Source organism: Chiloscyllium punctatum, chromosome 26 (assembly GCF_047496795.1).
Source record: "Chiloscyllium punctatum isolate Juve2018m chromosome 26, sChiPun1.3, whole genome shotgun sequence".
NCBI classification, from domain to species: domain Eukaryota; kingdom Metazoa; phylum Chordata; class Chondrichthyes; order Orectolobiformes; family Hemiscylliidae; genus Chiloscyllium; species Chiloscyllium punctatum.
Genome location: NC_092764.1, coordinates 58,563,816 through 58,588,073, shown reverse-complemented (window position 1 = coordinate 58,588,073; position 24,258 = coordinate 58,563,816). Strand labels below are relative to the sequence as shown.

Genomic DNA, 24,258 nt, shown 5'->3' with positions numbered 1-24,258 from the left:
TCCTAGGGAGTGTTGCTGAACAAAGAGACCATGGAGTGCAGGTTCATAGCTCCTTGAAAGTGGAGTTACAGGTAGATAGGATAGTGAAGGCGGCGTTTGGTATGCTTTCCTTTATTGGTCAGAGTACTGAGTACAGGAGTTGGGAGGTCATGTTGTGGCTGTTTAGGACATTGGTTAGGCCACTGTTGGAATATTGCGTGCAATTCTGGTCTCCTTCCTATCAGAAAGATGTTGTGAAACTTGAAAGGGTTCAGAAAAGATTTACAAGGATGTTGCCAGGGTTGAAGGATTTGAGCTATAGGGAGAGGCTGAACAGACTGGGGCTGTTTTCCCTGGAGCCTCGGAGGCTGAGGGGTGACCTTATAGAGGTTTACAAAATTATGAGGGGCATAGATAGGATAAATAGACAAAGTCTTTTCCCTGGGGTCAGGGAGTGCAGAACTAGAGGGCATAGGTTTAGGGTGAGAGGGGAAAGATATAAAAGAGACCTAAGGGGCAACCTTTTCACGCAGAGGGTGGTACGTGTATGGAATGAGCTGCCAAAGGATGTGGTGGAGGCTAGTACAATTGCAACATTTAAGAGGCATTTGGATGGGTATATGAATAGGAAGGGTTTGGAGGGATATGGGCCCGGTGCTGGCAGGTGGGACTAGATTGGATTGGGATGTCTGGTCGGCATAGACGGGTAGGACCACAGGGTCTGTTTCCATTCTGTACATCTCTATGACTCTATGACTAATGTGCCACACGTGAACACAGCATAACTAGGCAAACAAATGGCTGCTTAATAACAACAACACATGAATCAAGAAACTCAAAGAGCCCACAAAAGACATGTTGCTTTTGTTTGAAGGATAAGTTGGTTACGAGCCTTTTGCATCAAGTTATTTTATAAATAAATAGCTTAACTTGGGCTGAATGACACAGTTTAAAGTGAAGTGCAAAATCTATGGTTCAGCAAATGCTACAGAGTTTACAATGAGAACCAAGTAGATGTTCGTGTACATCATCAGCACCAAAGATTAAACTTGATTTCCCTTGGTCCTCTTACTCTGAGTCTACAGAATTAAACAATATATTCTGTTCATCATCCTCAAGTTATTAAATTCTTCACAAATCAACATCATTAATATATCATTAAATTAACAAATACAATAAAATGTATTGCTGAGATTGTCTGTACCACTGAAGATTTTGAAAAGGTTCTATATTAGCTATCTAAATATAGCATGTCCTCAACAGGCTTAACACTCAACCACAGGCAGCTCAAGTAAACAACATATCAAATTCAGAATATTAGGGTTGTTCGTTTTAATTTAAAGAATGTATGCTTTGCTGAAAATATAATTTCTGCTTATTTCCTCAGGGAAATTTATTAAAAACTGTTCAACCTTGTTTTTTCACTGCTCATAAGCCTTTTGGAGTCAAGGTCAGTAAACTGGCCACCTTCCATCCAAACGAATCTCTCCATCTTTTTGATATGATGTATTATGCTTTGAAAGTGTAAGAGATCCTCCAAGCAGTCAGATCACAGAACAAGAGAATGGTGGCACTTCAACCACCTGATGCAAAAAGGAGTTTCTTTCTTTCCCGATAAAATGACCAGTGAGCACTTCCCCAGTCTCTCTGCTTCAAGAAGGACACACATTAATCAGCATTGATTGGCTGGTTCACTATGGATCTTCAGGTATCTGGTTTGCTGCATTTACAGTAGGTTTTGCTGTGGACATGATGAAACAGAGGGGAAAATCACAGAAACGAGTGAGGACACAGCAGGAAAGTGGGAGGAAAAGATGAAAATCAAAGAGAAAGGAACAGTGCAGATGTAAGAAGAGGAAAAGTGTAGATCGATGAAAATGGAACAAGCAAAACAGAACTTGGGGAACAGAGTTGGTGGGATAACATAAGAGAACCAGAGCATGCATAGAAAAAGTAGAGAAAGCATACAACAGCTCCAACACAAAGAAAGAAAATATTCCAGAGAAAGAGGGAGTCTATTCCAAAACACTCGAGACAGAGGGAAGAGAGTGAGAAAAAGAGACACAGGATAAATTCAGCAGCAAAGATTTGAACGCTCTCTGTGGCTTAATGGCTTCTTAGATAAAAAAGAGGGAAAAAAAGTGGAAGTCCAATTAAATTAAAAAAATACAAATGTATATTGAGAGAAAACATGAAACAAAGGGGTTACCTGAAGTGCAAAGCAGAGAGAAAAGACAATAAAAGAATGTCAAAGAGAGAGACTATATACAAGCGAAGAAAATTGATGTAAGCAATGAGATAATGAAATTCAGAAAGTGTGACTTGAATAAACTACATCAGAGAAGCACAACTAGTAAACTGTTGGAGTACTATATTCCCTCATTACATGGGACTTGCCGAATTTACTGTTTTAACTTGTTAAAATAACAACTTAATTTTACTGATGAAGCTAGAAACATAACTATCAATGGCAAAGCAAACTTTGAAAAAAAAATGAAAGGGAGATACTGTCTTTGGAGTCAAACATCCAGAAGGAAAATATATTTTAAAGTCATCTATCATTGAATTGGATCTATGACAGAGTTTTAAGCTGTCACTAAGTTCCTACATCATTGCAATCAAGATTCAACTGGGGTCCAACAAAAGGATATTCTATATTCTTTCAACTCTTTATCATCTTCATCCCTGCGTTGCTTCTCTAAGAGCACCTGTTGCCTGGCAACTTCATCAAGGTAGTTTGTTTCCTCCTCATCTAGGCCTCTTACCATATTTTCTGTAAAAAAAAATTAAAACATGTTAATTTAAAATAAAATCAACTTGTAGTTTCTTCTGATGGCTTATTCACAAATTATTCCACAGACACAATAAACAGAGATGCTTTTAGAAGATAAGCTTAATTTGATCAGCTCTTTTACTTTGGCCCATACAAGGAAGTAAATACAGGAAAATATCAATAACTTTCATATTATGCACTGAATATGTATGCATATACACACACACACACACACAACAAAAAAAAAAATTACATAAAAGTTACTGAATGTTTCAGCAACCTCTCTCAGGAGAAACACAATCATCAAAATGAATCTGCTTCCCCCATCTCAATGGTGATATTCACTAGTCACAGTGCAGTCATGGGAGTATATTCAGATATGACTTTGAAAGATCCTTCATTGTATTCTACTTCTCACAACAGCCATTTTGACAAATCCTAGAAGCAAAAGTACTTCTTCTTCAACAGGAGAGGTAATATTTCCATGGATTTAAAAAGCATCTGGATGGGTGTATGAATAGGAAGGGTTTGGAGGGATACGGGCGAGGTGCTGGCAGGAGGGACTAGATTGGGATATCTGATCGGCATGGATGAGTTGGACAGAAGGATCTGTTTCCATGCTGTACATCTCTATGACTCTAAGTCAGTTCAATTTGGAGTCATATAGTAATAATCAAATGCACTCCAAGATTCAGCAAATGAAATTGCATTTGACACTGAAACAAAGCTGCCGAGGTCAGGCTTCATCATGATGAGGGATACCAGTAAATTACATACACTAACTGGAAAGAAAGCACTGAAGTAATTTGATGCAGATTGTAAATGCATTTCAACACTCATCCTCAGTATAGTAATTTTTCAACTTTCGAAGTATAATTACTTAACTTGGATATTCAGCATGCAAGGAAGGCTTCTGTAACATCTTAACCACCTTTTTTTTCACCCACAATGTACTCAGAGTGTTCTACTATTCTATAATTTCAATATTTTTGAATCCATGTTTGATGTTGACTCTTGTAATTCACATAGTCTTGGTACCCAGCATTTAATGAGATGTGCCATACACGGTAGCTGAACAAAGTAATAGAATCAGAAACCAAGTAATTGAATTTATGAAGCTTCTTTAATGCAATAAAATATCCCAAGATGCTTCAAACCAGGAATACAGGAAACAGGAGAAGGGTCTGCCATTTGAGATCATGGCTGATCTTCTGTCCGAATGCTATTTTCCTTCACCATGTCCCCACATGAAAAATTATATTGATTTTTGTCTTGATCATACTCAATGAATGAGCTTTGGGGTAAAGAATTTCAAAGATTCCTCAATCAACAAGTGAATAAATTCTAACTCATTTCGCAGTCCTGAATGGCCTATTCCTTATTCTGAGATGGTGTACCCTGGATTTTGAACTTTTTTTTAAACTTTTAAAAAGAGTTTGCAGTCATTAGTAGAGTTTACAAAAAATCCTCTGCTGTACTGCTTCAATTGACAGGCATATTTTGTTAAGGAAAAAACACCGGGCCATGCAGTTTCGCAAGCACCCATTGGTGACATTTCCCCATGAATGTGTGGCTGAGTTTCAAACCAACGATCTTTCTCAGAGAGTTCTGACCGCACAACTTGACTGAAAGTTTGAAGAGGCTACTAAAGAATTTGCTACCTTTGATGTAAGATGCGAACAGACGGTTGTTTCATAGTGTTTGAGAATACCTATAATGAATCTTAATGGGTTTGAATGGGTTTTATGAATGGGAACTTTTTCTCAAAAAATACTGACAAAACTTGACAAGGTACAAACTACAAAGTTGTTGAAGAATCTCAATAACAGTACCATTTCAGGTTAAGGGTTCAATCATTATGGTCTTGAGATGAAAAATTTCTTCATTCAATGGCTTGTGCATCTTTGGAACTTTCTACGCCAGAGGGTTGCAAATATTTCATGATTAACTATATTCAGTGCTGAGATTGATAGATTTTTGGTTGCTCAAGGAATGAAGGGATATGGGGAACAAGTAGGTAACATGAAGTTGAGGCAGAAGATTAGCTGTATCAGATTGAATGGCAGAGCAGGCTGAAGGGGTCATATGATTTACACCAGCTCCAATTTCTTATGTTCTTATGCACCAGTTATTTTGAGGGTTGGGTTACAGAAATCGGTATACTTAACATTTTTAAGCACAGGTCTCAATGAATCAATATAAAGGCATCATCTTACTGAATTTAAACTGCTCCTCGAATTCAGCTTGTTTCTTATCTTTCTGCTCTTGAAGCCTTTCATACAATGATCGAGGATCATAGACCTGCTCCGGACATTCTGCAAAAGAATAAATGGAACATGTATGACCACAGATAGTGCCGTGAGTTTGTTAACGTTTTCCAATATATCTAGTTATGTTGCAATTGTTTGTATACTAAAATTAAAATAATTCAGCTTTCATGCATTGTACGAGGAGGAAAAAATGGTAGTGTCAATGGACTAGTAATTCGCAAACCCAGGTTAATGTTCTGAGAATTTGGGTTCAAATCCCACCACGGCAGATGGTGAAATGTGAATTCAATTTTAAAAACCTGGAATTTTAAAAATGACCACTTTAAGTATTGCAAAAAAAAATCTGGTTCATTAAGGTCCTTTAGGGAAGGAAATCTGCGGTCCTTACTTGATCTGGTCTACACACAATTCCATTCTCACAGCAATGTGGTTGACACATCTGCCAACTGCCCTCTGGGAAATTAGAGATGGGCAATAAATGGTGGCCTAGCCAACGATGCCAACATCCCATGCATGGTTTTTTTAAGATTTTGTAAATTTAGTCTGCATTATATAAAACAAAACATATCATACAATATTGTTGATTCTGAGAATTTGCGGATCTTGGGCTGGATTTAGCATTCACTGACCAAGCAATCACAATCTGGATTTCCATGACAAGATTTCTTTTGTTCCTGAAAAATCTATTTCTTTCTGGCACCAAGTCAAAGAGGCCTTGACTAATCTAGCAGCTGTGATGTCATTAGCCAATTGTACTGAACCAATGGCACAGACAGCAAACCGGAAAGTAAAATGCCCTGATTGTTCTTTGCTTTTAATTAGATTTTACCAAGAATGGTATTAACAGTTGAGGCATACACACGGCATTAACATAAAAGATATTTTTAAAGATTGTATATGAAACTTCATTTTAAAAATCTGGAATCCCTTAAATGAAAGCATTTATCACCAAACCACCATAAAATTAACTTTTGAGCACATTGAAGAATTTAACAGTATTTATGAACTCAGTATCCATTAAAATCTCAATTACACTTAGTTTTACATGATATACCTTTTCCTTCTGAATGCAAAAGGTAGAAGTTCTCATCAGTTCTTAGATTTCCATTTAATTGCAGTTGGGAGTGCCTCAGTAGTGCTGCCTCTGGAAAAAGGCAGTCACTAATAGCACCTTCTGATTTTCCGAGCTTATTTTCACATGCCATATCCGAACATTACTTTCAGTTTCCAAAAAGTAATGGCAGCACAAACACAGCCGATTTTAATGCCACTACTGGCACAAAATCCAGGCCTTCACTTCACACAATAAATTGGATGCCATTGACTACTGCCAAGAAGTTGAGCTCCAATCCCCAGACATCATGCTGAAAAAAGGTTAGTTGGTCAAATTGCACCTGTGCACAGCTGGACAAGTTTCCCACAGATTATCAGACAGATGGTGCTTACTCAGTAACAACATTTGATACAGTTTAAATGCAGTACAATGTTGACAAAAACAAGGCTACTAACCATAAGGACTAACAAAGTAATTCCTTTTACCTTTCTAAGTATCAGTTCAGCTCAGATCACTGCACTCTCAGGATTTGAATGTGAACTTTCAACAAGGCTTCAGTGCAGTGCTAAAAGGAGTTTCAGTCAGTGCATTTTGGCTGGCATGTTAAAACAAAGGCCCATTTATCTGTTGAAATGGATGCAGGTTCCTGTGCCAGTAATCAAATTTTAATAGAAAGTTATGTGAGTGCCCTGGACAACATTCCTCTTTTCAGCAAAAAAAAATCATCTGGTTATGCACTCATTTCTATTAAGGATCCTGTGCACAAATTAGCTGTCATTTCTTCCCTACATCACAGCGACTGCACTTCATGTTGAGAATGTGATATCACGCTGCATAAATGCAAATTTTGTCTGAAGGTAATTTTGAAAAGAAGAAGAATTCATTAATCATAAATCTATAAGTGGAATGTCAAAAAACAACACAGATAGATTTGTCGAAGAAAGGCAAATTTAAATGGAGAAAATACTGCATCTTAATCATGCCCTTGTGGTTTTATCCTGTTAATACCCAATGTGTTAGGTATTGCTCTCAGTTTTTCGTTTGCTTGAATTACTCTATTCACACAACATTAATTTGCATTGGGGTAAAAACAATGACTGCAGATGCTGGAAACCAGATTCTGGATTAGTGGTGCTGGAAGAGCACAGCAGTTCAGGCAGCATCCAAATAGCTTCGAAATCGACGTTTCGGGCAAAAGCCCTTCATCTTTTTATTCCTGATGAAGGGCTTTTGCCCGAAACGTCGATTTCAAAGCTATTTGGATGCTGCCTGAACTACTGTGCTCTTCCAGCACCACTAATCCAGAATTAATTTGCATTGTCTGTCCTAGAATACTAGTTTAAGATGGTTATGTTTATTTTGAAGCCCATTTTTCTTCAAAATTTGCTCCAGATGACCATTATCCATTGTAAGTGATCCATCATCAAAGAGTACAACTGGCTAATATTTTATGATCACACAGTATTGCTGCTACAAAACCATCTTCAAACAATAAATGGCAAAGTTGCTTTATACTGCCGATTGAAACTCATTCAGTTACCAATTTGCAAGGTTCCCTCATCAAAAAATTAAACTATGATTGGCCCAAAGGCAGTGACACCATACACAGACTTTGTGACCTCAAAAAAGTGATAAAAATTCTACTTTAGTAGAGGAATTATACATTGTATATTACAGGACACAAAGCTCCTGCCCCTTAAACACTATTGTGCTCTGATATGGCCAACTAGAAATATAAGTAGTGGTGGAAGAACCCAGCAAGTATACTGAAAGTTCGTCATAAAATTGCTATCCTGATTTCCATATCGACACAAGCAGAACCTATTTCAGTGGAATTCCCATCCAAGCAAATTTGGACTTTTAATTCACAGGACTCCACCACCCACCAAATATTTGCAAATGATGAAGAAACAGAAATTCTTGCTTTCCATTGCCTGAAACTCAACTAAGATGCAATCAGAATGCCTGAGATAAAGACTTGCACGTCCTTTCCTGGGTTTTACAAGAAGCAATAAGCGCTAGAACTGATCGGTGCATTTTGTTTTCTGTAACTTTTCAGTAATACTATTTTATTCGTCATTATTAATTATCTTTTGACACAGATTTGGTCACCTTGCCCGTCTTTCATGATACTCATGCACTGTGTTCAGTGTGCACTGTTCGTTATAAATCCTTAAGTTGCTTTATGTGAGACAAGTAAGTGGTAGTCAGTACACATACTAAGCTGGTCACCTTCTGAATGTGAGAATTAAGGAGGAACTGTCATTCCCTTCCACTTGACCAATTATCCCAATGGGACTCCCTTTATTGCTGCTGCATGATTGCACTGAGTGAGGCTGTGAGGTCCCTCATTGAGAGGTTCTGATTGGCTGACATTTCTCCAGTTTCTAGTGGAGGTTGAACATCACCTATCCAGAGTACTATAAGCTTCACAGACTGGGCATCTTTGAACACCAATAATAGCAATGGTGCTAAATAATATTTCACAATGGATTCTCATCTCTAGGAACAGGCCTGGGGCGAGAAAAGAAGATTGCAAATCTAGTTAAGGTCGTTGCCTTGTCCCAGTGGATGAATAGAGAATCAAAATCCCTCCCCAAGAGACCTCATTTTGGCACATTCCTCCCAGTACTGGAATTGATGTAAGGGATTGCAGTATATGCAGTAATGGCGGCAGCATCCTGGCCATCCTGGTGATTGGATGTGGTAGCGCCAGCAATGACACGGTACCTTCCAGCATTTGGGGGCAGCGGTGGCAGCAAACTCCCTCTGGCAATCGGAGGCAGCAACAGCAACAATAATGCAGCTCCTCTCAGCAATCAATATGAGACTCACAGGCTGACCAAAACTTTAGGCCATGGCTAGGTCCAGGTGTCTGCATTGGTGGCTGAGTGTTCCAAACACTTGTATGAAGATAATACTTTAGAATTTGAGATGTGGATGTTTTCTTACCTTTTGACTCTTTTTTAAGAAAAAATTTCTGATATTCTGGTTTTGTGAGCAAGACGACTGAGGAGTGACATTGTAGAGGTTTATAAAATCATGAAGGGCATGGATAGGGTAAATAAACAACGCCTTTTCCTTGGGGTGGGGAGAGAGTCCAGAACTAGGTTTCAGGTGAGAGGCAAAAGACTTAAAAGGAACCTAAGGAGTAACTTTTTCATGCAGAGGGTGGTGCATGTATGGAATGAGCTGCCAGAGGAAATGGCGGAGGCTGGTACAACATTTAAAAGGCATCAGGATGGGAATACGAACAGGAAGGGTTTAAAAGGGATATGGTTCAAATACTGGCAAATGGGACTAGATTAATTTAGGATATCTGATCGGCGTGGACGAGTTGGACCAATAGGTCTGTTTCTGTGCTGTACATCTCTATGATTCTACGAATCTGGAGAATGTACACTTTTTCACTGTCCTCATGTTTCCCTATACTTAAGTGTACATGACAACACAATCTAATTCTAATACGTTTGGAAAATGTCCTTCCTAGCTCTTCCTCCATAGGAAGGTTTTGCTAAAACCATTCAAGACGCTAGTTAGACCACAGCTGAAAAACGGAATTTTCTAAGAAAGGTATACTGGCATTAGAGGCAGTCCAGAGAAGAATCACTAAGCTGATACTGGATACACAGGGACTGTGTTATGGGGTGATATTAAGTGGGTTGTGCCTGTACTCATTGATGTTTAGAAGAATGACATGCAACCTTATTGAAACAACAAGATTCTTAGGGTCTTTGACAGAGTAGAACAGCAAGGTTGTTTCCCCTTGTGGGAGAGTCTAGCCCCAGAGGGCATAATCTCAGAATAGGGATTCGCCCATATAAGACGGAGGTGAGAAGGAATTTCTTCTCTCAGAGGGTAGTCAATCCCAGAATTCTTTACCGTAGAGAGCCGTTATGGCTGGATTGTTAAGATAGACCAAAATAGACAAATTTTTAAATCAGTAAGTGAATCAAGGATTATGGGAAAAGGCAGGAAAATTGAATTGAGGATTATCAGATCAACCATGATCTCACCAAATGGGCACAGCAGACTCAACAGCTAAATGGCCTACTTATGCACATACAGCCTATAGTCTTATACAGAGCAGTGGGTCCTCAAGTCATCTCTTTTCACTAATCTGGTGGTCTTTACTGCCTGCTCTCAGACCTGACCACCTTGTCTCACAGCTGAACAGTTTTATATGCACAGTGCAACACAACTGGTTACAATGCATACAATGGCTACAGTAAGTGTATGCAACATACAAGAACACAAATGATGCTCAAAGATTTAACTTTGCATTACGTATTAGAGATTTTTTTAAAACCACTTGTTTGCAAACTCTATTTCATTAAAAAATTGCAACAATACATTACACCCCGAAGTATCTTAGCACAGGTTGCATAGCAATTGATAAAACGTACACAAGTAAAAATAATGTTGAGTCTGTCATGAATATTTCTCAAATTCAGCAGGGCTGAGTACACCTGTCAATAATTTCCTATGTGGAAAATTCATCTGAAAATCTGTTTGGATAAATGAGGGAAAAAAATACTTGTTGAGCTACTTCTTCCCCCACCATTAGTATGATACAACAAATAGGATGGAAGAGATATGCGAGTAAATTACATCTACTCTCCGCAGTGAAAGATTATGGAACCATTCACATTTCAATCTTTGAAGAGATACCACTATTCTAAAACCTATAGAATGCACCTGAATAGAACAGTACAGTTTGTATATCAATTAAGCATATTCACTTAGCAGCAATAACAAAATAATGCTCTCCTTAACTGAGCAACATGCTACTTACTTTTAACTAGTTATATTCAATGTTTCAAATCAACCTCAATTCAGAATGAACAGCCAAGTGAACATTCCAAAATCTTTATTTAACAACATAACCCAGCATTTAGTGCTTATATTACAAATTGATACAGAATGTGCCTCCTTCCAGTGTAAGAAACTGTCTCGAGAGAGGTTATTAAAAATAGCTGGAAATTGTACTGAGATCAATGATTCATGCTCTAATAAAACAGGTTAAATAAGTTAACCCTACAAGAACAAACAGTTTACTGAAGTACAAACTATTTTTGACAGCAGATTAACAAAAAAACAGTAATATACACAGCTTATGGGAGGCAGTGGTGTCGTAGTAATGTTGCTGGACTAGTAAATCAAAATCTGAACTAATGTTCTGGTTATGTAGTTTGAAACCCAACATCAACTGCGAGTGAGAAAAGGTTTTATTAGTTAGTTCTGCTGCTTGGCAACCTTTAATGGTCATTTTTATTCCTCATTTAAATTATGAATTTATTGCTTTGGATGTTTTTTCACTAAAATTCAAATTTTCCAATGTGTAAAATCATAACTTGCTGATACTTGCTCACTGCCCCAGCAACTACCCCAAAAATGACAGGAAAATTAATATTACTCTCTCCTCATGCAAAAAGGATGGACAACCCTAATGCACAAAGAACGAGGCAAGTTGTTCCTGTGTCTTGAATAATATTTAACCTTCAACAAGCATCAGTAAAACTGATTATCTATTCATTTATCTTATTGTTATCTTGGTGACTTGCAAAATTGTTTTCCACGTTATCCTTTGTAACAATAGCCAACTACAGTTCACTATCTGTGAAGCATCTTAGGATGTTGTAAAGTTGTGGCCAATACTATATTAATTATCTTTGTTTGTACAAAAATAGAGCCTCAAGTACAAACATATTGCATGGTTTAATCAAGGTCCTTTTACCCTTTACTTCTTAGCATATTTCCAATGTTTCTGGGCTAATTACAAAAAGGTAACCTGGATAAAATGAAAGAGACAGGTGACACAAAAACTTGGTACAAAACAGAAAACAGGTCACCTCTTCAACATATTGGTTAAGCAATGTGCATATGTGGTAACCTGCTGTAAAAAGAACAGTTGATAAACACCCATGAAAATGTGTGAGATTAAAGAATTATCAAATGCAGCTTATCAAGTATGTTGGCTTCTGCAAAGTCACCACTTTTATGGAAGAGAGATTGTTCTATCCAATATCAACGAAATACTTACCTAAGGTAACACAATTTGCCTAAGATTTTTAAGGAATTGCCTGATCATGGGCATGCTTTTGATCAGACTGCAAGTTCCAAAACTGGATCCAACCATGCCACTGATTATTCATTGGTCAGTAACTGCTTGTTTACATGTAAAAGCTATAAAAGCACAAACAATCTTGCTAAATGTTAAAAGAAATGGAAAGATAGTTATTATAGTGTTGTGGGAGGACACAGCAAATTTCACATAGACATTACATTCAACTGCTCAACTCAATTTACTGGAAGCTGCACTATAAATAAATGTGCAGCATGAGAAACTTTGGATAAACATCCCCCCCCTCACCAAAAGGAATTGCATCACTGAAATCCCATCAACTTTCTTGTGTACAGTATTTTGTAACCAAGCATTTTGCTGAACAAGTAAGGGATATCAAATGGGTTTGCCTTGCTGTGTTAATGTAATGCCATATGATGACAATGTTGTGGACTTGTTAAACATTACAGCAAAATAGAGGTTTACTGAATTTGGAATGGAAAAGCTTTAATAAGATGGTATTTAAAAAACACCTTTTGGGCAACAGTATTTCCTGTCTTCACTGGCTGAGAATTCTACAGCAAATAACTCACCTTCTCATTTCCCAAATCCTGCCCCCTATCTACAAGGCACAACTCAAGTCTGTAATAGAATATTCTTCACTTAGCTGAGTGAATGGAGTTGCAAAAACACATAAGTTTGACACCATCCAAAACAAAGCAGCCTGTTTGATCATCACTCCATTCTTCACCATAAATGTTTGCTCTCTCTTTATCACTGACATAGTGGCAGCATTGTGCACCTTTACAAGATGTAGGGCAGCAATACACCAGTGCTCCTTCAATTGTACCTTCAAACCAGTGAGTTCCACCCTCTAGAGGAACATAAGCAGGAGATACATGAAAAACCATCATCTGCAAATTCCTACTCCAGTCATGCACCATCCTGGAACTACATTGTCGTTCCTTCAATAATCACTGAGTGGAAGCCCTAATAGCACTACAGGTTAGGGTTAGGGAACCAACACAATCGTTCTAAACAATTGTTCGCCACTGTCTTCTCAACAGCAATTAGGAATGGGCAATAACTTCTGACACTGACAATGTTCGCAATCTGAAAATCAAGTCAAAAAACTTCAGTTACAGATATAATAGGTCCACGATGTTCTATATCACCTTCTCAATAAGATCGCACCAGAAATTTGTGGACTACAAACAGACAGATTCAAAGCTTGACTCTCTCAGGATCTCAAGGCAATACAACTTGTATGCCGCAGGAGATTAAAAAAATGAAAAGTGCTGGAGAATCTCAACAGGTCTGACAGCACCTGTGGAGAGAAAAGCAGAATTAATGCTTCAAGTCTAATATGACTTCTTCAGAACGAAATGGAACTGGCAAATTGTTGTTTTTATATTGTTAACGGAGTGGGAGCAAATAGGACAGATGGTGAGAGTGTTCAAAGTAGAAGATAAAGGGTGTTAATGATGGTAAAGGAAAGATAAATATGTAAAACACATGTAAATGTTAGCTGTGATAAGGAAAAATGCATCCATTCAAAACCAACAAGGCACAAACAAAAAGCAGGACAAATCCAAACTGGCCAGCTCCCATCCCATCAATCTATTCCCGGTCATATGTAAAGTGGTACAACGGATCAAAGTTCTATCAAGGGGCACTTGCTATAATCAACTCAGCCACACTCAGTTGTGTTCTGCCAGGGCTATCTGGCCTGTAGCCTTAGTGCAAACACGTTCAAGAAAAGATCTGAATTCCAAAGGCGAGGGGAAAGTGACTATCTTCAAGTCGATGCAACATTTGAAAGTGTGGCATTAAGGAGCCCTAGCAAAACTGAAACCAATGAAAATTGCTTCATTTATTAGCTGATGTCATACCTAGCACAAAGGAAGATTATTGTCATTATTGGAAGCTAATCACATGGACCAGGACATTGCTGAGAGAGATCCTCAGGGTAGATCACAAGGTTCAGGTATATTCAAATGTTCAAGAAAGCTTATACAATGACCTTCCCTCCATCACAGGGTTATAATGGGTATTTCCACTGACAAATGCACAATATTCAGATACTAAAGTAGTCCATACCTCTGAAAAGCAAGATCGACACAATTTTCAGACTTTGTTTTTTAAGTGGCAAAGAAGAGTCATGCCACATAAGCTTCAGGTAACAAGTACTATCATCAACAGAGAATTAACCTCTCTCCTTTACATTCAATAACATTACCACTGCTGAATCTCCATTATCAAAACCCTGGGCACTTATCGTTAACCAGAAAATGAACTAGATGAGCCACATTAATACTGTTGCTGGAAGAGCCAGTCCAGAGTCTTTGAATATTGTGGTGGGTAACTCGCCTCCTATGTCTACAAATCACAAGGCAGGAGCGTGTTGGAATAGTTCTCACCTGTTTCCATGCATCTAGCTCCAACAAAACTCAAGTAGTCCACATCATTCAGGGCCAAGCAGTCCACACTCAATTGTCAAACAATTCACCACCTTAAAAATCCACTCCCTTCAACATCTACAGACAGTGCCAGTAGCATATACAGAGGAACCTCGATTATCCAAAGGACATGCGCGGGCAGTATTTTGCTCGGTTAATTGAATTCCGGAAAATCGAATGCCAGATAGCATAGTTTAGCCAAGCATCGGCACCTTACGATCTTGCCAGATAATCCGATATTTGGATAATCGCGGTTCCTCTGTACTTTTATAAAATTTACACACCAGCAGTTCACTAAATCTCTTTCGACAGCACCTTCCAACCTGTGACCTGTACTATACTAAGGAATAAAGTCAGCAAATGCTTGTGAACATGACCGCCTGCAGGCTCCCCTCCAGGCTACACAACATTCTGACTTGAAATTGTATAGTCATCCCTTCATTGTGGGTGTTAATCCCAAAACTGCCTTCCGAATAGCACTATGGGTTTACTCACGCCTTAGATTGCTCAACTTCAAGAAAGTGGTTCACCACTATCCTGTCAAGGGCAATTAGGAATTGGCACTAAATGCTGACCTGGCCAGTGATTCCCACATTCCTTGAAAGAATAAATTCCCTCCTTAATCAGTCACTTCGAATTTCAGCTAACTGCCACAATCTGTTTTCTTCAACCTTGAACATGTTGTGGATAGCTGTTGGCCCTAAATAAACTCTTTACACTGTTCACTGCAGGTTCTCACTGAAGGTCACTGCACCACAATCATTGGCAAGAGAGATGAATTCTAGGACTGATTGTGCTCAGATCACACCATTCAGTTGACAGTTTAGATGGTTCTTGGGAACCTGAAGCACATTATGAAGTAAGAAAGCAGGTTGAAGAGTTTAGTCTCCTCCAACCAAACTGCAGGCAAAGTGAAGAGTGCCAGTGCATACAGGCTGGGGACAGAGTGAGGGGGTCCCAGTGCAAAAAAGTTGAAGTAAACGTAATGAACTTCTCTGAACTGTTCAAACAGTCAAACTAACCAATGGGAGATATTCAGGAAGTGGTTAGTTCAATTCTAACAAGCTAGGCAAGATAAATGCAGCAGGAACATTCCTGATGGCAGGGGCCTCCAGAACCAGGGGTTGCAGTCTGGGGTAGGACTGAGATAAAAAAATTCTTTACCCAGACAGTGGGTAAACTGTGGAATTCCCTGCCATAGAAAGCTGTTGAGAATGTTTTCGAGGAGTTAGGTATTATACTTAGGGCTAAAGGATTCAAAGGGCTTGTGGGGAAAGAGGGAAGAGGATACTGAGTTGGATGATCAGCCATAATTACACTGGAAAATAAGACTGGAAGGGCTGAATGACCAACTCCTGCTCCTATTTTCTGTATTTCTATTCTAAAGTACACCCTGCAAAGTTATGCTGTAACAAAAAGTAGAAACTAGTCTCTTTGTTCAGAATTGGCCTTATGTCATTGAAGTGTTCATCAATCAACCATCTGGAAAATTGCAAAAATTCATACAGAAAGATATAGTATACTAACCAAGGTACAAAACTCAAACTTTCAATATTTTGACTCTGGGCAAGCTATTGCAATGACTTTATATCAAACTATGAACTTGAAGACTAATTGAGTGAAACACCTGGGCCACATTATGGAAATATCAAATGGTTCCAAATATAGCCACAAAAAGAGGAAGGATTTTACAGTTTTATTTTACTTGAACCTTCTAGTCACATCAATATTGTGTCACATCAATATCCAGGAAAGTAACTTTTCCAAGTCAGTGAAGGTGATAAACTTGTGTCTTAAAGATAAACATATAAATGTACACAGCAGAGTCACGGATTTTAAAAAAAGTGGTCACTAACATCCAATACAGTAGTGCCTCGACATTCGAACAACCCCGTTCACGAACAAATCGGTTTACGAACACGATTGTACGTAAAAGTTTGCTTCAACATACGTACGAAATTCAAGGTACGAACGAAGGTACAAACACAAACAGCCAGTGTGCAACCATGTGGTTACATTGTTCTGCTTTGCTACGCACTTGTTGAACGCAAAAGTTCTCGGGCCCCGCGTGATCTCACTCAGTTTGTTTTTGGCGTGTGCGCTTTGAACAGCGTTTGTTGCTATGTCCAAGCATTCTTACGCTATCCAAACAATGGGAAAAAGTGATTCAGTTCGCAAACTGGGTCCCGGAACGGATTAAGTTCGTAAATCGAGGCGCTACTGTATTACAAAATTGAGGTTGCAACTCTTTCACTAGTTAGCAACATGAATTTTATACATTTGCTAAGCTCCCTAGGTGAGCTCCAAGGCACTTTAGCTACAGCTCCCTAGATATTCACTCAATGCCTCTGTAATCTGCTGGATGCTGAACCAGGACTTATCAACAAATACGACTGATACATATGTACATCACCATGACAGATGTCTCCAGAAGCCGTCATTCACTCAATAGAGGGCTCCAGATGGACAATGTATGTGATCAACAGGATGGCAAAAGACAGGAGCCAATTAAACAGGGTTGCAACAAATAGACTTGTCCATCTGCAGTCAATTACTGCAATGACCGTAAAAGAATAATAGCATTCTACAACAAATGACAGCTACCACTACATACATTGCAGTTCAGGAAATGTATCTGCATTGCTTTGCCATGTTGATGACCTCATTAAATATCCAACCAATTCAACTTTTTCAATTTAGGTACTGTAGCTACCAATTTTCTTACACTACCAGTATTGTGGTTTTATAAATAAACAAAATAATTAAAGTGGATGCATGACTGCACTCTTGCTATTTGGCTAATGGAAAATAAAGTTTGTTTTCTCTCCTTTCTCTCCATTTCCTACAGCCACACAAATGCTTAAAAAATAAGTCTAAATAATCAATCACAAGGGGTTTTTAAAAATAATTGCCAGGAGTACGATTATATGAACTGCATCAAGTAGGCACAGTGTACATGAAGGACAAAATAAAAATGGCCTGCTTTTTGGTGTTCAAGTTAAAAAAAACTCTTACAAGTCACTGAAACGGAAAACATGAGTGTGTGTTTGCGAAAAAGCAACATTGTTCAGAAGCCAAAAGGATATTTAATACCAAACCAAACCAATATACAATTATTCAACCAAATTAAACTATAGTGATCATTATTTGAGATATAATTCCACTTATAAATCAGAGAAGGTGAGTACACTTCACAACTACTGCTATTAGAAAAAGCATGCATAATAAGGCTCATCTGTCCTTTTATGTCATTGTAAAAGATCCCAAGGCACAATTCAAAGATTAGAGCAGTTCCCCACATCATTTACTCCACCACTGATTACAACAGATTATCTCATTGTTTTTGCTATTTGTGGGAGCTCACTGTGCACAAATTGTCTGTGGTGTACACAACAAGAGTGTCCATCATGCAATGTTCCTTCTCAGCTGCACGGCTGCATTCACTCACGTGAATAGGCACTTCTGCTTATGGAGTTTGGAGGTGGACTCAGCAAAAAAATACTGAGAAAACGTTGCTTATATGCTGAAAGTTCTGATGTCATGAAAGGAGTTATAGAAATGCTACAAAAGCAAAGTTTTAAAAGCCTTTATTCAGTTATGATTTGTCGACAAAACACGGAAATTGAGAAAAATCGGGATGGAAGGAACTGCAATATGCCTGGAAACTTACGTTATATATATGGTCTATTTTTTGTGCTGATTTTTCAAAATATGTAAAATGTGATTTAAGAAAGCCTGGCACCGTGGAAAGGAAAGATAGATAGAGTAGACTGAAGAGGGAGCTAGAAGAAAATAATTTTTAATATCTTCAAGTCCCACTATCCTTAGGCCAGCCTTTTCAGTGACTTTATCAGGCACAGGGTACAACTGAGAATCGATCCTATTGCTATGAGCTTGGATTCACATATAGGCCAAGCCTTGTTAGCATATCAGATTTCCTTGCTTTAAAAGGATATCACTGAATCTCTGCAGTCATAAGAGTCAGACAGCACAGATACGTTTTTGCAAAAATAAAACAGTAGTTATGCGATCACCATTAGTAAAACAGGTTTATTTTCCTCTTTTAACTTCACAGTTTTTCTAACTTAGATTAGAAGGAAGGAAATTATGTAATTACTTAGTTAAACTATAATCCCCTTATAAATCCCCTCCTACACATGCAGTATATACAAACAAGAAAATATAGGTGATTTGGAGAGAGTAAAGTCTGGGAGAGCAGTTCAATTGTTCTTGATCAGAGTGTTGCGAAGCCATTGAAAGGGCAGCTGTCATTGTCAATACAATTAAAATTGGGGTTGCTCAAGAGAGCAGAATTGGAGGAATGCAGGTATCTCAAAAGATTGTGGAAATTGAGATTACAGAGAAACAGGAATGGGGCCACAGTCAGATTTGAAAAAAAAAGATTATTTTAAAATCAAAGCTTGTTTAACTGGAGCCAAGGAAGGCAACCAAGCATAGACTGAATTGAACCTGATGCACATTAGGAAAGGCAGAGGAATTATGATTGACCTCAATATTAGATAGTCAACCATGGTTAGCCAAGAATAAGTTTGAATAGTCAAGCCTAGAGGGAACAAAGATATTTTCTGCTCCTTTGTGGTTAAGATTTATCTTCAATTCTTTTATATTGTATTTACTTAACGTTGGAGAAGAAGCTGTGAAACATAACCAATTCACTCACACAACTTCTTGTGACAGTATCCATCAGCCCACATCAACATTATAACATGATTAACCACAGCTCTTCAGTTGCAATATATTGCAAACTGTCAAATACACATTTTTTCCTGCATCCTACATAGTTTTAGCAACCCAGAAGAACAGGGAACAGGGACTACTATTTATCTTGGCACAGAATTAGAAAAACTGTATGAGACAATTACTCTTAAAACATTGAACAGTTCATTTATAACTTTTGATGAATGTCATTACTGACATCATAAAAACATCAGAGGTTCAAACCAATGATTTCTGAGAATGATGTTCTGTGAATGACAGCTGTTCACCTGGGAAGACAGATTGTTACCTCCACCATAAACAACATAACCCACTTTCAAACAGCTCTCTTCTCAAACAGCAAAGTTACTAGGTGTACAAAGCACAAGCAAATGACATTACTCTTTCAGACATGACAGATAGTGGTTACTGAACTAGTAATCTGGAATTCAAATCTCAAAGGGTAAATATATTGAGTTAGTTAACTAAATCTGAAATTAAAAAGCCCGTGTCTGTAGGATTAAACTACTGAATTGTCTTAGAAACCTGTCTATTTTACTAATATCATTGAGGGAAGGAAACCAGCTGAGCTACATGACGTCAAACCCACAGCAGAGTAGTTGACTACAATTGCCCTGAGAAATGGCCAAATCAAGTTGTATCAAAGCAGATAAGAGAAAGCTATGATTCAAGTAAAAGCAGATGGATGATTCAGACATGACAAATGTGCAGCTACTCTCAGTCAACCCTGCAATGTCCCCACTGATATCTGGAAATCTTGGCTAAAATTGGAAGAGCAGTTCAATAGACAAGTCAAACAGCAACCAGACAGTCATTTTCATAGAAGTAACGTCTTTCAGCAACATCATTGTACCTGGGTTCCTTTCTCCATTTGAGCACTACTAGCAAGCCCAGCAGATACTGCTAACTGCTGCCTTCTTGAACCATCGCAGTCAGTGTCATGAAATTACACCTAAGGTGTAAATGAAGTCAAGGGACTTGAACCAGAGACTGTGAACAACAGCCAGTTCCACGTCAAAATGTTGAGAGACTTACTGAGAGGAATTTGCAGGTGATGTTTCCACATATCTGTTGTCCCTGTTCTTCCAGTTATAGAGGTTATAAATTTGGAAACAGAGTCAGTAAGTTGCAGCAGTGGATCTTATAGATAGTATACACTGCAGCCACTGTGCACTGGTTGAGAAATTAGTGAATGATTAAGGTGATAGATGATTAAGGTTAATTAAGCAGGCTGTTTTGTCCTGGATGCTGTCAAACTCCAGTTTTGTTGGTATTGGACTGAACCAAGCAAGAGAAATAAATTCTTTCCTACTTCTGACATCTTTACCTTGTAAACAGTGGGCAGGGCTTGGGGACACAGGTGACTAAAATGATGCAGACTCCCAACTATGACCACTCTAGTAGCCAGGGTGGTCCAGTTTAGTTTCTGGTCAATGGGAACCTCAAGGATATTGATTGTGATTGATTCAGTGATAGTAATACCACTGAGAGGAGACTGAACTCTCTCATCTTGGGATGGTTTTGTGCCTGACATACTTCTGGTGTGAATGTAAACCTGCCACTTATCATCCCAAGCCTGAGAGTCATCCAGGTGAGGCATGACAACAGGAAAGACCCACCAGAGCACTCAGCGTTATGGTGTACAGTAAGGAGGGAGAAGACTTAGAACTCCTTAAAATTCACTCTAGATATCAGTTTCATCACAACAGGTCAAACATGGGAAAAATAAACCTTCTTTTGAAAATTACCACCAGTTTCCCCCAGTTAGTGCCCACGATTAGGCAAGGTACTGACTTTTGGAATGAATAGCAGTCACCTGAATGAGGGTCAGGAATGGGGGTGTTGGAAGTGGAAAAGGGCACATGGAAGGTCAGTGTGTATAGGGCAGCAAATTCTTCCGATCTGGAGAAAAGCAACTGATCTGTCAGCAGCATATAGGAGCTTATTTCAGAATTCTAGAAATGTTTCCTCAATTGCCCCCCACCCCCACCATTTCATAAATGCTGCCAGATCTGCTGAACATTTCCAGCATTTTCAGTGTTAATGAAAACAGAGCTGTTGGTTCCAGCAGATGATTGTCACTAACAGGCCAGAGAGAACTAGAATTCTTCGCCTGCTCCTTAAGCAAAACTTTAGCCTCACATCTGTCAAACACAGCTTCTCTTTATTGCTGTAATTGGCCAAATGCCCCAGCATCACCATCCCAATGGTTAAGCAGCTGAATTTCCACCCCAATCTACCATGATTTCCCCTTCAGTGCCAGGCTCCAACAGTCTCCCAACCCAGGAATCTTTCCATCATTCTCTGCCAATTACTAGGCTTTGCTAAATGTTTGGTAGTGGACTTAGAGCACATTACTTAGAGTTTAGCACAGATCTTTCACACAACTGTAGGAATTTTGCAATTTTGGCTCACACAAGCATGGAAAGACCTCAGGCCTTTGATCTCTCCTGATTACCATGGAGTTTCATCAGCCTTTCCCAGGTTCAGCCTCTTGCTGCTAGTCAGGTTGTCAATCTGGCTGGCTGCTAGTTGGGGGATGTAAGACAACAATATTGAAACTTTGCAGGAACATAGTGGCCCCGATCCCTCTTTGCAACAACTACCTGCCCATGAACATTGGAGCCAGTACGATGTCAGCTTTGCACTTAAAAATTCAGGAGTAACTCATGTGCTCCTCAGGGCATAGCTGGAAGCTAATACAAATCGGATTGACAGGGTAGCCACCAAACTTGGGGGTAATGCTGCATAAATTAGTAAAAGAGGACTGATTGGTTTCACTTGCTGTTTGACCGCAACTTAAGACAAACTGATGTTGCAAACTAAATCACTAATAGTGCAGTTCAATTGGATGCCCAAACTGTAAATGCTTTTAAAATTATAAACTAAGAGTCAAAACGCATGTTAAAAGATGGTGAAATAAACCAAGCAACAATTTTGTAACAGGTTGCAATTTTTTAATCAATGTTTTTACATACTGGCATAAACAATTCTATAAAAACACAGTCAATCTATGGAAAGTGGTTTATCTTATGTAACTGTTTTATTCATATTATGTAAGGTTGATTTAAATCTTAAAAAGATACCTAGTAGTCAAATATGTTTTTTTCAGGTCATATAGAAATATAGAAACTATAAATAAAATATGTTTATAAAGCGAATTGTAAATCCATCTCAGTTCAAGTTTTGGATAATATTTAATAGTGCAAAATTTGCAATTGTAACAACGGTACAACTGTTGGTGTCAGCAATATTATCTTGTAAAACTGACTAATTTCCGGCACACTTAAACATGAGAAGACAGAATATTGCTGTCAGTGACCGTCTGCATTTCCGTGGGTTGCGCCATTCCAGTCTTCACCAAAGAAGCTAAAAATCACACAACACCAGGTTATAGTCCAACAGGTTTAATTGGAAGCACTAGCTTTCAGAGCGCCACCTACCTGATAAAGGAGCAGCGCTCTGAAAGCTAGTGCTTCCAATTAAACCTGTTGGAGTATAACCTGGTGTTGTGTGATTTTTAACTTTGTACACTCCAGTCCAACACCAGCACCTCCAAATCTTCACTAATGAAAGTAACATAGAACTCTTGGTATGACATGAATTTTCGTTTTTTTATATACATTAATTCCTCTGCAAAAAACACTAGAAAATTCAACCCTGTTGAATTAAGAGTAACTTAAAACCAGGTACAAACTACAATCTAACAACTTTTCTGTCCTAAAAACTAAAGTTTAAGTCTGGAGTCACATTCCTCCAACAGGAATTTAAAATTCCAGGATTTTTAGCATTATAAAGTACTTTAAGTTTGTTTATAATATGCCTGCTTCTTCCTTGGATGCTAATTTCCCAGTCTTGATTTCAACTTCTGTAAATTAATTAACAAGTGAAGACGACTCAGTATTTGTCACTTTCTGATTTGCAGTCCATTCAATTTCTTAAATTGAGCAGTTGATCAACCTTCCTGATGGCTCCAGGGCCTGCAGGAACTTTGTTATTATAAAGTCAGTGGTAAATAGCATTGAGTGGTAAAATCCAGGCTCATTTCAAAATTCCAAAGCATCCATGAATAATTTTTAAACTTATGGCTATTTGTACAAGTTAAATAAATAATTCCCTATGAAGCCATTAATTTGTTATTAGTTTGATTACAATGCTGTCATGAGGCACAATAACTGGAGCCAATTTTACCATCTGATTTAAGCTACATTTACACACTTACAGCTCCCCCAAAAGTGACTTCCTAATGATGAATGGGAGAAAATTTGTTCAAAAAAAAGTCAAAAAGTGGTTAAAATATGGGTTTTCTCTGGATTTTGTCTTTTCCATCTGCAAACTGACTTGCACAAGGCTCGAACTTCTTCCTTCTTTGCCTGGTATACAGGCAAGTAGTAGATTTGGGGTTCCAGCTAAAATGTATCAATAGAAAGCACTGGGTATTGGTGAAGTTAATGAAGCCTGACCCATGTGGCAATTTCTACCATGACACTTTGCAGCAGAGGGTAATTTTCAGTGAAACTGACTTTGCAGCAGAGGGTAATTTTCAGTGAAACTGCCATGAAGTCAGTCAATCAATCATTTAGTACAGTGCGGTTAGATGGATAGCAACAACTTGGGCTGGGCAGGGGAAAGATGATGGTGCCTTCTCCTGAGGCCATCCACTCCAGGCCAGCCACATCCTCCTCTCGCTGTTCTTTTTTCTTGCTTCTTTTTTTTCTTTTCTTCATCTTTTGACATCATGGGAAAAGTGGAGCGGTGTCAGCTTCAGTTGTGGCAGTACCCAAAGCAATGACTCCTGGACACGGTAGGTCCAAGGTGTGGACTTATTGACTCAGTGCGTCTTTGGCTGCACTAATGGCAGCACCCAGAGCAGGGGACTTGTGGACTCGGTGGGTCTTCGGCTGCATTGGTGGTGCCGCCCA

At 38.6% G+C, this 24,258-nt stretch overlaps 1 protein-coding gene across 1 annotated transcript in view; it reads right to left on the bottom strand.

The window, feature by feature from the left end:
• Positions 1–24,258, bottom strand: part of psme3ip1 (proteasome activator subunit 3 interacting protein 1) — a 94,042-nt gene that overhangs the window by 39,028 nt on the left and 30,756 nt on the right. Inside the window, exons 3-4 of the mRNA XM_072547501.1 lie at positions 4,969–5,067; positions 2,631–2,752 (exon numbers count right to left, since the gene is read on the bottom strand). Coding sequence (XP_072403602.1) covers positions 2,631–2,752; positions 4,969–5,067 — 221 coding nt within the window. The remainder of the gene's footprint in view (positions 1–2,630; positions 2,753–4,968; positions 5,068–24,258) is intronic.